At 38.2% G+C, this 15685-nt stretch overlaps 1 protein-coding gene and 1 pseudogene across 14 annotated transcripts in view; both read right to left on the bottom strand.

Annotated features, from left to right (window-relative positions):
* The window catches only part of CDC42BPA (CDC42 binding protein kinase alpha), a 214874-nt gene extending 203009 nt beyond the window's left edge, over positions 1-11865 (bottom strand). For 8 of the 14 annotated variants that reach the window (XM_016157423.2, XM_016157428.2, XM_016157425.2 and 5 more), the window contains exon 1: positions 10474-11865. In XM_016157423.2, coding sequence (XP_016012909.1) covers positions 10474-10651 — 178 coding nt within the window. In that variant the 5' untranslated portion in view covers positions 10652-11865. The remainder of the gene's footprint in view (positions 1-10473) is intronic. The other 6 variants (XM_036235382.1, XM_016157435.2, XM_036235386.1 and 3 more) reach the window with 2 other exon arrangements.
* Positions 7665-7787, bottom strand: LOC118613451 (annotated as a pseudogene).
* Positions 11866-15685: the final 3820 nt, after the last annotated feature.

Genomic DNA, 15685 nt, shown 5'->3' with positions numbered 1-15685 from the left:
CAAAGAGAGAGACATGTCAAAGAACACAGAAGCCAACTTGAAAGGACTCCAAAGCCAAAGCTGGGTCAATGTAAGCTTCGAAACAAATAATGATGTAAAGGATTATAACCTAATGAACAAACTAGACAATCGTGAGTCCAAACTGATATAATAGAGTTTAATGAGGAACGGGATATTTAAATAATTTCAAAGTACTTCTTCATGAAGTACTTATTAATTAGCAAGGAGGAAAAAAAGTAACATTACAATGGAAAAGCCTGACAGATACCATCTTAATAAAATAAAATAAATAAGCACCCATTTTGCCAACTATCCCTCAATAAGACTGGGGAAAAAAATAATAAAATGAACACTGATAGCAATGGAACAATATAAAATCATGCACCACTTGATAAGATGCAGTGAGAAGAACACAGCATCACTTCTAGAATATTCTTGCCAAAGATGTATCACCATCAGGAAATAAACCCAAATTGAGGGTTACTACAAATACTGCAAAATAATCAGCCTGCAATCCTCAAAAGTATCAAAGTCAGAAAAGCTGAGGAAACTCTGAAGACCTAGTCCAGAATGAATGACACTATAAGGCGTGACATTCAAATGCAATGAGTGATTCTGAACTGAATCCTTTTACTAGAAACACATTAATAAAATAAGGTTTAAGGATTAGATGACAGTAATGCTTCAGTATTAATTCTATGCAAAAAAAAAAAAAAAAGTAGTAGCAAATACATACAAACGTATTTGGAGATAACAGGGCATCAAGTAAGCAATTTATTCTCAAGTGATTCAGAGGGGAACACATTGTACTGTACTTGCAATTTTTCTTCAGTTTGAGATTATTTCACATTTTCTAAAAATTGGGTTTTTTTTAAGTAAAGAAAAAGATTAGAGTAATAGACAAGGACCACATCATTAAAATTTTTGTGCACTAGGCTAAGGACTTTGTATGTCATTAAGTAGGATGCTGACATGATCAAAGGATCATGCTGTGTTATTTTAAAGTCCTTCAATAAATAAAGGCCCTGGATATGAAGGATTCACAGTATTTTCAGTTTAGGGGTACATGTAATAATGAGGTTACAGATTACTTAGCATTAAATTGAGGGGGGGAAAAGCACAATTAATAAGGTCAGTAAGATCCAGGAATGTAACCCATGTAGATATCTTTAATATAGACAATTCAATTGAATCAGATGCACAGAGGTTGAATAAAATCAGAATAACCCCAGAACTTCTGCACTTAATGGGGATTACCACAGGAACCCAGGCAAAAGAAACAAACATGATCACTTAATCACAACCTTAAGCAATGTAACACAGCAACAGCCTCCTGGAAAAAACTGTCAACTTAGCACGCATCAGTCAGAAATGGGGTGACACGTTACAAAGGCATGCAGCAAAAAGGCAGAAATAGAAATCACACTACGCTTGCAAATATTATTTGGTTTTAACCATAAACTCTAGAAAAACATAAGTATGGGAGATGGAAAGGCTTTAGGACAATCATATCACTATTTCAGCTTCACCACATACCTGAGCTTTTAGTCTGTTTTTAAACATTTCTTAGTTATGATTTTTGGCTAGAAATACAATCTCAAAATGGGGCTTTAGCCATTGTGGGCTTCTCTTAATCTTTTCAAACAAGTTATTTTTTAAATCTTAAGACAGAACACTTTTAAGTAAATGCTTAACAGCTTTCGATAATATCTGAGTCAACTTGGGGCATCAGCTACTCCCAATAAACCAGATATTTAAGGATTTGATTTTCGCTTCAGCAGGACAACTATACTGATTTTACAAAATCTTCAAAATATCTAATTTGCTGTGTTCTATTTCACAGCCACAACAGTCTCACTTTCAAATTCTGTAAAAGAAGTAACTGGATTAGAAAATGATCAAGAGCTATTGGGGGGAAAAAAAAATCACTAGATTAACCAGAGCATCTTTGCAAACCAGGGGACTACACATATAAATATCAACTTGAAAGCATGTATCAAGTCTTATTGTCCTTTATCTGTAAACACAGACGCCCCATGCGAATTCCACATTAACCTGATAGATGCTGCCAGACTGGCTCCCAGTGAGACAAATGCAAGTGCTAAAATGTTAAACGTGAAAAGGATAAAGTCAAGTCATTCAAACCTTTGCCTTTGGAGTTTGATGTAAATTGGGACAATATTCAACAAACAACCTGATAGAAGAATTTAGTAACCACTTTCTGTCACATATCTGTCACATGGATTCTTAACGCACACCAGTGAATCCCAAACTGTCAGCTATTTCCCATAAAAAGACTTTCAAAGTCAAATGACTTGGGCAAATTCTAGGTAAAACAAAGTTAAAGAGGTTTCTGTACTGCAGAACTTTTAAAAACTTTTACTATGATAATGTGCTTTGTAATATCCAAAGAGGGGTGCAAGGGACACTATTTTCCAATTCATTTATATCTCTTGAAATACAGTTTAGGAAACATCAAGGTTAATTTTCTTCATACTCTCTGTCAGAACACGCAACATGCACTTATGGATGCTGCTTAATCTTTAGTCCTTCAAGTCCTAAGTGAGCAACATGCCAATAATTTTTCATTATTTTAAGTTTGAGTTGAGGTCTAGAATACTACCACTGAGTTGCAAATTCTGTGTGAATCTAAAAATATAACACAACTAGCCATTTCATAATATTTGCTGTTGGTTATGGGACGAATAGGCATTGGCTTAATATTTACTGAAAAATAGTTCAGCTAATAATAAAATATTCCAATGCAAAATATCTTACCCTAAAAGAAGAAATAAGATACTGTTCGCAAATTCGCACAGGGAAAGACATCTCCAAGTCCAACATAACTTAATAAAATATTATCGGTAAGATATGGATATTTGTTAATGGTGAAATGAAGTTGTTGACATCCTTGCATAGTACAGCTATACATTTCAATTAAAGTTTACTAAAAAAATAGCACGTTAATTCTTCCTTTATCAAAAGGCTACGTAGAAACTTAAAAAACAGAACAGGGAAAAAAGCCAATAAATACAACTTTTCCAGAAAAGGAAAAATCCCAAACCAACTTTCAACCTTTTGGCAAAATAAACTACTATTATGTTCATTTTTTACATACAAAAGAGAGAGGTTAAGCACCTTGCTTCAGTCACCTAGCCAATAATCAAAGGAGTCCGTCTGAATCTAAAGCCCTTGCTCCTGACTGGTGTGTTCAAACAGAACTATTTCGGGTTAAGATATTCCACTTGTAGATCTTCACCATGGAAACTCTACGTAAATTTAATTAAGCTTTATCACTATGAATAGAGCAAATTGAATAGGTGTTTTTTTAATTGATTAAACCTACAGTGCTGTGTAAGCAATTTTAAGTAAAACTGAAAGTTAACAAATGATTGCACATGACTGAACTAATTCACATGTATTCTGAAAGGATTGTTTTCATCCACATAAGTAGTACTTTTGAGCATAATTAGACTGTGAGTGAGAGGAACACTGTGATGGGGAAGAATTAAAGAGAAAAATAAATGTATAGCATGAAAGAAAAAAAGACTAATTTATCCACCTCTAAGCTATTTGTCTTTTAACAATTAAGTTGAATTATCCTCTAGTATTATTATCTGCAACCCTAATACTCAGAATAGAAGTTTATAATAATCACAGAGTTCTAACTGTTCACATAGTGCTGAAACAGCACCAATTATATATGGTTTTTCTTCAATAAAAAGATTGTATTTTCTGGTTTCTTTGCACTACATATAAATAAGTGCAGGCACCTGAAACCACAGCTTCATAGATACAATGTTATAAATAAGTAGAATTCCCACACCAGTCCAAAAGTCTGAGAACAGCAGCTTGGCTAAAAGTTGTAACCTTAGACAAAATAATACTTAACACAAAGGAGTCTGAAATTGCCTAAGTCCACGATCTTTTCCTCTTAAATGTCACTAAGTAATGAATTAAATTGTTTCAGATAGACAATAGTTTTGCAACATGTTACAATTATAGTAACTAAAGCTGCAAAAGATAAAGTGAGAATTTCGGTACTTATTATGAATGCCTACACTTGAAAAGTAAGTTTAATTAGAGCAAGAAAATGTCACAAATAAGACTCAGTAATTCCAAGGATTTTATAGGTCAACAGTACTGGTTCATTATTATATCTAATTTTACTCTCCTTTAAAGTGCTTTTCCTAGATGTAATTTTCACCAGCATCACTCTTTTGCTACTCCGTCATGATTCAGTTTATCTTTCAGTTCGCATGACTATAACAGAAGACAATTAAAAGTCCGCAACCACTAAGTAAAATATAACTTTCTCAGATTGGATTCCCTCTCCAAACCTCACAGTGTCCCAAAGTTTCCCTCAAAATTATTTCTTAGAACCCTGATACAAGGAACACCATGACCTCATACTGAAAGAGCATTTCCCAAAGGGTGTTCCATGGGTGTTCCATGGAACACTAGTAGCCATTCATTTTCCAGATACTCCATGAAAAAAAAAAAAAAAAGATTCCAGAATCATATAAACTTTATAAATTCTAGGAACACCTGCAGTATTTTCAATGTATAATTTTGCTTAAAATAGTTTCCCAAATTTATTCAGCCATGTACACTTCCCTCCCACCACCATCCCCAAAGCACTTATTAATCTCCCATGGATTTCCAGAACATATTTTGCAGCATTGGGAGGTGGAGGAGGGAGGCTCGAGTGAAGAAGCCCTGATTCCAAAACAGAAGCAACCTGTTCGCATGAGGAAGAATGAAGGGGCAAATAACGAGGTTGGAAAGTGGGGAGCCGGGTTTTCCTGCCTGCCTCCGGTTACCATGAAAGCAAAAGTGCTGCTCTCCTATAGCAACAGATAAAGCAGCACTAGCAGGGCGAGTCAGACAACAGAGGGCGAGCCATTCCCCGCCTAGTACGTGGGAAAAGAAGTGGACGCTGCAGAAAGGAAGTATGCAGCAAGCAACTGGCGAGGAAGAGCAATCCTGGAGTTCTGGTCAGTATCAATGGGGAAGAACAGGAAATCCCCTAGATTTGGAAAGGATTTTATATGCAGTGACAACAGAAGGCAGCCATTCCTATGTCCGGGATGACCTATACTATAAGCGAGGTCATTCAAAAACAAAAGTCATCATGGAAAGAACTTCTTGATTCATTAAGAAACTTCTTGATACAGCAAAAGCAGCTGAGCAATTCCTGGTCTTCAGTGAAAACTGGAAGTCATTCTCACTAGCAGTTTCATGAGTAACAAGGGATAAGAAAGTCTAAGGAACTAGCGAATCCTCCTCATCTACATCTACTCCAGCGTTCATCCAAATAATTGGAAGATAGAACCAAAAAACTACTACCAATGTCTATAGGTCATAGGATTATTCCTCCTGCTCAAGGTTATACAACTCTGACAATCAATGAAGTCAACATCCAAGAGCCCCAAGTCAGGAGAGGAAAAATGACAAATAAGGGAAATGAACCAGCTAAGACAATACAAAGGAGTAAAGCTAATTCCTCTGTCCATTAAGTTCTTCTAAATTAAAAATACCCACTCATTCACAGGTCAGGCTGCAGTAGCGACCCAGGAAAACAGCACATTCATGCTCGTGTTCTTATTCTTCCTCTCGCCCATCCTCCTCCTGCCAGTCTCCCTCTTTCTCTCCAAGTTTCTTGTCCCTACCTCAACTCCTTCTCGTCATTAAATTCTTAAATCCATCCTAATTTCATCATGTGCGCTCTTTGAAAAAGGAAACTATGTCTATAACCTCTTTGCTCTTGGTCAACATATTTTAGCTCCACCTACACTAATTCAAACTTTTTTTGATCCCAATCTACAGTAAGAAATACAAAACACAAGAATTTTGTATAACGATACTTAGTCTTTGTAATACGTGATGTACTTGATATTTTCTGTTCTAGTCTATTTAACTTTTTAAATGCTGTTGGAACTTAGTAAATTGATTTTAAAACCTAACAAAATCAAGGAGATGAAAAATAATGAGCTACCTACAGAACATACTGGCAGTAAGTGTATCAAAGGAGAAAAGGTTTTGGAAGAAAACTTTTGACTGCCATAGGAGAGTAGCACAATAAAATATTAATCTGGACCAAGTTCAGTATTCTCACTATATAACAATCTGGGCTTCCTATGTAATGTTAATCAAGTCCCAGGAATTATGGGACATTTCATAAAATTTGCAACATATTATGCCATTTCTTTTTACATTGCTATGCTAAGGTATGCCTTACATTTGTATGTGAAATACATAAATTCCTAAAATTCTTAAAGTGTTAATCTTGACATCCCTGTTCTCACTCATAGAGCACTTTGTTTTTAAAAACAAATGGAAAAGAAATGGGAAAACAACAGCTACCACTTCGTGAACATGCTTTTAAGTGTGCCAGCATTGTGTTAGATTAAATCACTGTACTTAGTATTGTTCTTAGAATAGACTATTATGCGGCTAGTATAAAGGAAATAGGGGCCCAACCTATATTTCTGATGAAATTTATAAAGATCCTAATTGAGGACTTAAATAAAAATGAACTTAATTATCTGCACTAAATGAACATTTTGAAAATGTGGTATGATTGATAAAGTCTACTCGAAAAAAGCTAATAATGAGGAACGGCAGAAGTGAAGATAAAAGTACCCTAGAAAAGATTCAGATCCTTCTAATCAAGCCATTGTCACCTCATTTAATTGACCCACACAGAAAAAAATATAATCTTTAAAACTAATCTAATGGAAGAAAAAGTTTAAACCACGGTACCTGCTCATGTACCCTAGTAACAAGTTTATTAATCATTCAGACTATTGTTTGTGTATACTGACTCAGTTATAAAATTACTGTTATTTAAGAATAATTTCAATGAAATGTTACAAAGTCCAAGATTAAGGAAGCATCAAAAACCAGATATCCATATACAGATAGTTCGGATTTTATTTTTGTATTGAGTAATATCTTACATCTATTTTTTAATAAATTGGTAAAGAATTACTTAAAATTCCAATTTCCTATTTCAAAGTAGAGGGTAGCCAACTTAATGAAGAATGTACTCATTCAGACATAACCAGCAAATCAGTTTATAATGTCAAAGTTATTGTTACTTCTACAACTCTATTGTAATTTATTCTAGTTATACTACTGACATCAAAACTCTAATTTTATAAACAAATATACACTATAATCATTTCAACAACTTGAAAAAGAAGACAAAATATAGCTTTCAAATATTATTGGATGTAACTGGAAAATATATATCTACGGCCTTCAGGCCCTCTGATCCCCTTGCTCTACCGCTTATTGGCTTAATCCCCTTAATCCCCTCTTCCTCTCTAGAGCTCTACATATTTCCTCCCTCAAGCCATTAGCATCAAGAGCAAGGAATGCTGTCCAATACACACATATATATATCTCTATATATCACTTTGATTAATCAGTTTTCTCATTGCCATAATACTGTAATGAACAAAACAATTAACTATACCAATATAAAAATGAAATGGACCACAACTAGAAATAAAATGAAATTGATGAACATAAAGCAAGGCAAACAGAATCTTGGCTGACTATTTTTTTTTTTTTTTTTAATGCGAGGCAATCCTTGGTTGACCTCACAGTTTGCAAGGAGCTTGTCAGTTTACAATTCCTTATTTTTTTATTTTTTACGCCTACAGCACCTGGTCTTCCTAGGTGGTCTCCCATCCAAGTAAGTACTAACCAGGCCCAACCCTGCTTAGCTTCCAAGATCAGACAAGATCAGGCTTGTTCAGGGTAGCATGGCCGTAGAATAACTCCATTTTTAAAAGTAGCCTATCATCAGCATCAAAATAAGGCATATCTAGATTACACTTTCATTAATATAAACAGCCAAATGCAAATATACAGTATAAATTACAGAGAATTTTACTACTGCTGCCCTCCTGTTGCAAATATTGGGTTTTTTAAAATTCAAACTAAAAAATTGTTATCACTAAGGCAAATCTAAATTATCTAATTTAACCCCAACGATCCCTGTAAATTTCCATACCAGGTGGAATAAATAACGTTTAAAAAGTTAAATTGCGTTCCATTCACTATCTGGAAAACTTCCTTAATCTAGTTGTTTTATATATATATAACATATATATATATAACATTATATATACAACATACATGTTTTATATACATATGTTAGACAATGAGAAAGAAAAACGGCATTTCCCCAAAATGTGGTAATCAATTCATACATGAAGAACAGCTGATCTATTTCAATACTTAAATGAAGACACAGGCATTCTTAAATAGCCTAAATCCTCGAATAACTTAAAAATGGTAAGTATTTCTACTTATGATACATCTCTCAATAGCTTTTCCATTGTGCATCTTTTCTTACTCCTTACCACAACTTCTGTGGTTGACATAACACCCACTCTCAAGACCTCATACTCCGAACTTAAAAATACCCGAGACTTAACAGACACTGCCTAGCCACCAAGTGTGCAAAATAATTCCTTAAAAATTCTAGTCTCTTGTTCTCTATGAGAAACACAACAGAAGTTTATTTAAAAGACTGCACATTATTGTCATGTCATATCAGATATCTAAAAAGACAAAATATGAAAGATACTACTAAAATAATTTGCTTTAAACTGTGAAAAGTTCCTAGTTTAAAATTACTTAAAACATGTCAATGAAAATAAAGTGTATTTGGCCAAATTCTTGTCTGACTTATGGCTTATTTTGGCTGAAGTTAAATACATATAAATAAGTCCAAGAAAACATATCTAGTGGGAAATATACACAAATTATTCTGATAATACCATACGACAAAATATTTTATAGCATAAAACTACTAGGTAAACTCTTAATACCAAAAGGCAACTGAACATATGGTTTTCTCCTTTATCGTAATTTTAAAATTTTATTTACTGCTGATACAAAAAGTTCTCCCATCATTTTACAGATGAGAAAGAATGGATATTAAACGACAACCATAGACTATAGAGTGTCGCTACTGGAACCATAATTCGAGAACTAAAACTCTAAAAGTACCAAAAACTTTTCTGTAAATCTTCAAAAACAAACAAACAAACAAAACTAAACATTTCTAAATTTATAAAACATGGAATGTAAAACACATAAATGTTACAAAATATTTTACTCTACACATAAAAAGACTCAAAACCAGTACCAAAGTCAAAATTGTCTCGTTCTCAAGAAGTCACTTGAAATATGGTTAAAATTATTTTATTCCCAGTAAGAGTCTAGAAGTCTGTTTTAAAAAATCATCCTATTCACATTTATATACACATATATATATATATTTTTTTTAAAACTTCATGACACCAAGTTGCTAGAAAACTTGTGATACTGGCAAACTGAATAATTAGTCATGATTTGTAGGGAATCTTTAATGAGTGATTTACCTGACAAACTCATTTTTAATATATTTCAAATTCAAAAGAATAAAAAAATAAAATAATCACCAACTGACTTTCACTTGAGGAAAATGAAGCTTTCCTTGGGAACAAAGACATTTTAGAATCAAAACTTTCCAATAAACTAAAATTATTAGTATTCCAAAGGTATAAAATACAGTACTACTTTGGCTGATATCCTCCAAAAGCCAATGTTAACCAAAATAGGTCTGGGTGATGACCTATTCCCATAGAGAACAGCTGGATATTCAAATGCACAATGGATACAGAAGAACTTAAGCCAAGTCTTCAAGCCTGAAGGTCACGTAGGAACTTTTGCTTTCATCATTGATCTACAGTAGGTCTTCAAATTCACATCAATATTTAGAAGGAAGACAAAAACCTAACCAGTTTAGATGTGAATTAAATTTAGAGCAAATCACACTTTCAGGCAGGAGCTGCTCCCAAACATTCTCTCTCAACTACTGTCACGAAATTTTTAAACATTTAAGTCATGTTATCCTACAAACATGACAATTTGCGGCAAGTCCATGTTTAGTAGTTCCTTTGCCTGTACTATAGAGAAATGAAATAAAACCCACTGATAACTACCTTCAAGTTCCGTTGACGTAAGGTATTTTAATATCTCCTCCCATTTCCAGAGTGATTTCCAAACTCTGGGAAGGAATGTTTCCACTAATAAATACCTTTCAATTGAATGTCTGTTTTACCACCACGCGCATTAGGCAATGTGAACAATCATCCATTTTTGCCCATCACAGAATTATTCAAAAGCTCTTACTGCTGACCTAAAAACATAAGTTCTTCCTCATAAATTCCACATGAAATCATGGCAACAATTGAGTAGTCTGCTTGTACTCCTGGGGAAATATTTATTAAAAACTCAAAAACTATCTTGAATATCTGGTGTCTATTCTTTTATCGTATATATGTTTAAGTTGCTGTGTATCACATACACTATATCACATACACTATTTTTGTAATTAGTTCACTCGTGATAACTCTAACAATTAAATCATAATGTCCAGCTAAAGAGTTTTCAAAAATACAGACTTACCCCATTCTAGGTATTCAAGAATGTTCTTCTCTCTTCTCAGCGGAGAGTTATTGCATTCATCATAAAGGCAGATGAGTATATCCAGTAACGTTTCCACACTGAAGCACTGCCCATTGGTCTGAGCCGGCCCATCCAAAATAAACTGCTCCAACTGCCTCAAACGCACTTCTCCAGACATGTTGCTTCGATTTCTGCTGGTTTTCCTTTAAGTTATTATTAACGAGTTTTACTATGATTCTTTAAACCTAAATTTTAAAAGGTGTGGTTTTAAAAATAAACCACTTGTTATTCAAACAACTGTCATGCAATGCCGGTGCTGAATTAAACATCCAACACACCGGTACCCTCACTTAATTGAAGCGTCTTCAATTTCGCACATATACATATATTTTGAGGGAGAGTTACCATAAAATATATATTTGATACATTTTTAAAGAATAATACAATTAAGTCGTATATTTAAATAAAATAATAATTAAAAGTACAACGAACCAAAGAGTCGACACTTCTTTAAGAAAAAAACAAAAAACAAAAAAAAACTCTTCTCCTTCATTCAAAATTCAATTCGTGCAACATAATCCTGAAACGAATCCGGTTGCATCATTAATGAATTAAGTCCGATTTGCATCAGCAATTCACTTCCCGGGAAGAAGGAAAACAAAAAAGGGAGGAAAAAGCCAGAACGTATATAAGGGGGAGGGAAAACCAAAAATTCGGCTGCAAATCCTCCCAACCACCGCTTGGATGATGCATCAGCGGCAATTTCTCCAGCGGGAAGGGAGGGGGCGAGTCCCTGAAGCAGCCCCTCGGCCCGGAGCACGCCAAGTCTTGCCCGGAGGAGGCTTTTCCTTTCTCCTCCCGAGCTCCTGCTTTTTAAGGCTTTGCAGTTAGTCCCATGTCCGACGGATTGGAAGGCAAACTCTTCATTTTTCTCCCTGTTTCTCCCAGGGGCCTGACTGGCGGCGCGGCCGGGGCTGGAAACGCGGGCTGCGGGCGGCACCGGCCGCCGGGGCTCGGGGAGCAGCGGCTACTTGGCCGCCCGAGCCCGCTCCATGTCGGTGGTCGCTGATCGGCCGGCCTGGGCCGCGCCGGGCGGAGAGCCGGGTCGCCCCACACCCGCACCGCGGCCGCCCGCCGACGCTCCCGACGCCCTGGCGAGGGGGGTGGTTTTCGGGATTCAAAGGACACGGACCGCAGCAGCTGCGGCGGTGGCGCGGGCGGCTCCGGCAGCTCCTTCTCCCGCTTCTTCACACCCCTGGGTTAAGGGCATCTTTCCGCGGCGAGCAGGGAGGCGGCCGAGGCGCCGGAGGAGGGACTGGTGCCGCGGGTGCGGAGAGCAGAGGCTGCGGCAGCCCGGCTCGCAGCCACTCCCTTCCTTTCCCTCCCGCCCCTCCCCCGCCTTCCCGGTCCTCTCGCGCCCGCGCCCTGGGCTCCGCGAGGCTCCCCGGCCCGCCGCGCGCAGGCGGAGGCTCGCCGCCGCGTCCACAACCAATATGGCGGCCCGCGTTCCCCGCACGCGCGCGCGCGCACGCGCGGCCTCTCGCCGCCCCGCCCCCGCCGGGCCCGCGGGCCGAGCCGGGTCGCTCCGCGGCCGCGCCGAGCCCAGGCCCTGGAAGGCGCGCGGGCGCCGGCACCACCCTGAGCGGAGGGTGGGGACCGCCTGGGCCGCAAGGCTGCGGCTGCCGCAACGTGGAATGCAGGGATACGGGAGGACTGGGGAGGCCGCGGCGGCGGAGGACCGGGAGGCGGGAGGATCAGGCGCGGGCTGGGAACGGCGCCCCCGCCTCGCCGCGCTCCCGTGTTCCCGAGGCTGCTGGTGCGGATCGCAGAGCGGGGCTTCCTCGTCCTCAGTGACACCACCTGAGCGGCACGTTCGTTAAGGGCGCTAGGCTTCCCACAGCTGTAACAGTGCCGCCCTCACCGCCCTCACCTGCTCCCAGATTCAGCCCTCCTGCACTCCGGAGTAATCATTTCCTGGGTGTCTAATTACACCACGTCTTGTGTCATTTCCCAGGACAAATACAATGACAGACTTGTATGCGCTACCATCCAAGTCATGAGTGTGTGTGTGTGTATGCGAAGGATAGAATTCCCCGTCTCTATTCCCAAAAGTTTCCCTACGTGGAGCACAGTGTTTTTCTTCTCCGGAACTATTCCAGCTGCTGCCTGTTTATTCCCAGGCAAGGTTACCTCCTACAGGGGTCTCAGCTCCAGGAGCAAGTCAAGACAGTTCACACTCTCAGCGAGCCTACCTCCCGTTTGCGCGCGCATACACACACCCACCCGTAATCCAATGGCACAGTGCAGACACTGGGCAGCAACGGCAAGTCATTCAATAGCTACCGCCCCTAAGGCCTTCCAGGTTTTTCCAATCTTGGTTTTAGAAGCGCTCTCTTACAAATTTCTCACGGAAGGTCCCACATGTAAATGTATCCCTAAACTGGGTCATTGCATTTCTGTCCTTTCCTCTCAAAATTGCCATCTCCTTTATAACCTTTCTCCAAAACACAATTATTTTTCTAGTCCTTTCCAACACCTGTGGGGCAGTCCTATGTTATTGCCCACAGTTGCATCTCTTTAAAATCTTAATATGGAAGCTGCGGATGTACTAGAATTGAAGGTCTAGAAGCCTACAAATGAATGCTAACAAATTATTCAAGTTACTGAATTTTTTGCAGAATCTACACTTGCCAAAATCGACAATTGCGTACCTTAAATAAGGACAGCATTATTTCCAATGTATGTGTGAGACTTTGAACAGAAAAAAGATCAATCATTTCTAGCCATGACATCTTTAAGTGTATTGTCTAATTAAAAAAGTAATAGACGGTTAAAGGGGGTCAAATATAGGGGTGTAGGGGGAGGGCGAAGTGGGTAAAGGGGATCAAATATATGGTAGCTGAGGGAAACTGAACTTTGGGTGGTAACCATACAATAAAATATACAGATGTCAAATTATGTACACCTGAAAATTATATAATTGTATTAACCAATGTTACCCAATAAACTTAATTAAAAAGAAAAGTAATAGGAAAGCAAAAAGAAAAGTTTAATCCTAACACAATCATTAATGTTTTAGAGTTTATTATTTAAGTCTTTTTTTATGCATCTGAACAAAATGATACATAATAAAAGACAGTTTTATAGCCTTCTGTTTTCACTTAGCAATCTATTATAAATATCCCAGATCAACAAATATTTTTCAACAACACGGTTTTTAATTGTGAAGCCAAGACATTTTAACATTTGCATTTGACCATGTGGTAGGGTAGCAACAACAACAACAAAAAAGCAATTTCTTCTGCTTTTATACTACAGAACTGGCTCCAAATACCTACTTATCCATGCTGTAAATAACTATAAAAAAGAATTTAAAAAAAGAGAGCCTAAAACATGTTAGGTCTCCATAAGTCCTAATTAACAATGGAAGTACAATATATGAGATGTATGTGAGATACCTTTATTTTTTAATAAAAGAGCCAGGCTGCCAGTCCTTTATTCTGTTAGCACTAGGGTACCACCCACAGTCCAGAGTATTGACGTTTGCATAATAACCTTTACCACATTGTTTAGAGAGTAGAGGGGAGAACATTTTTACTTAAAAAAAAAAAAAAAAGAGGTTGAACCCAATCAATTTTTCTTGAATAATTCAAGCTTAGAGACTTAATAATTAACTAGACACTAAACACATTGTGCGGATGTTATTTTAAATGTTCTAGTTGAAGTGTGAACATGCTTGTTAATGAAACCGATCTTAAGCCAAAGAAAGTGGCAGCCCAGTAGCCCCGCAGTGCTGGAGGCAGGGTGTTCCTTGGGAAGAGAGCCTGGAGGAGGTCTTCTTTGTGAAATTCTGCTTGGGGACCTGGAGAGTACATTTATACCATTGCGAACACATTTTGTTTGAAATAATCAGAAAAAGTTTTATGAAGGTGCTGGAAATTATTCTGAGCTTTCTGAAGAGAACAGACAGGAAAATAGGAGAGCAAAAAGAATAAGACAGGAGTCATTAAGGCAAGTCCTCAACGCAAGCTCTCTTCAAATAATCCTCCACTTCTGGCCTTAGAACTGGAGGATCAATCCATCAATTAATATTTATAACAACTAGCCCTCTCTTATCTTGCTATGTTTTACTCCAGAATAACTATAGGGTCAGTGATGGAGAACAGGACAAAATACCACAGCAGGGCTTATAGGAACATGAGGATATTTCATCACATTCTCTTTCAGCCCAGCTAGTACATCCTGACCCTGCAAATGAATGCCTTAGTACCCACTGAGGATAAAATGCCAGCAAATGCTTGACCTCACTTCACATCTGGCTTCTGACATGTGGAATACCTACTGCAAAGGCTTATGTTATGGAAAAAGTTGACTATGTAATTTAATAATTGCCTCTTTCACAGAATACTCACAATGTGTTAAATACTGCCCTGAGTGTTTTGAACACAGTATCCTATTCGGTCATCACGACCATGTGAAATAGAAAAATTGTCATCTCCACATCCAAGATGAGGAAACGGAGGTTTAGAGAGCTTAGATAACTTGTGGATGACCACAGAGCTAGCAAGTGACACAGGAGCTGGGAGTCGGCACCAAGCTGGTCTCATGCCAGGGCCCATGGTTTTAATCACCATACAAGTGCATTCTGAAAGATCTATGAAATTCTGTAAATCCAACTCCTTTTCGTTGTACCAGGAAGCAGTGGGATACAGTTGTTAATTCACATATTTGACACTAGAAATTGACATCAAGGCGGAAGAGGAAAAGCCATAGATGATGTGTCAGAGTCCAACCAGAAAAACAAATCATCCATGTATTTAAACCAGAAGAACCTTAATTCTGGGAAATGGTTACACAGGCACCAGAATAGCTGAGGAAACAAACAAGAGAGAGTGAGGTGACCCACAGATTGGTGGCAACGGCTACCCCGCCACATACCTACCTACACATCCAGGCTGGTGGGAGCTGGAGCCTAGAGGAGGTACAAAGAACACAGGGAAGCTGCCTCTGCCAGAGACGGGGAGGAGATCCCCCTCCCTCCTCGAATCTCCCATTTGCACCAACACAGTTTGTGAAAGAGCCTGAACGTGTTGTCCCCCAAGATACAGAGCTGAACAGGCATTGGCTGAGGAGTGGCTGCTAAAGCAAACATGCCAAGGATTGACATACGTATAATAAACACAGGTTCAGTTTTACTTAAAGTATTTTTTAA

Source organism: Rousettus aegyptiacus, unplaced genomic scaffold (assembly GCF_014176215.1).
Source record: "Rousettus aegyptiacus isolate mRouAeg1 unplaced genomic scaffold, mRouAeg1.p scaffold_m13_p_18, whole genome shotgun sequence".
Taxonomy (NCBI): domain Eukaryota; kingdom Metazoa; phylum Chordata; class Mammalia; order Chiroptera; family Pteropodidae; genus Rousettus; species Rousettus aegyptiacus.
The sequence above is the reverse complement of the archived record's forward strand: the minus strand, read 5'-3'. Positions and strand labels throughout refer to the sequence as shown.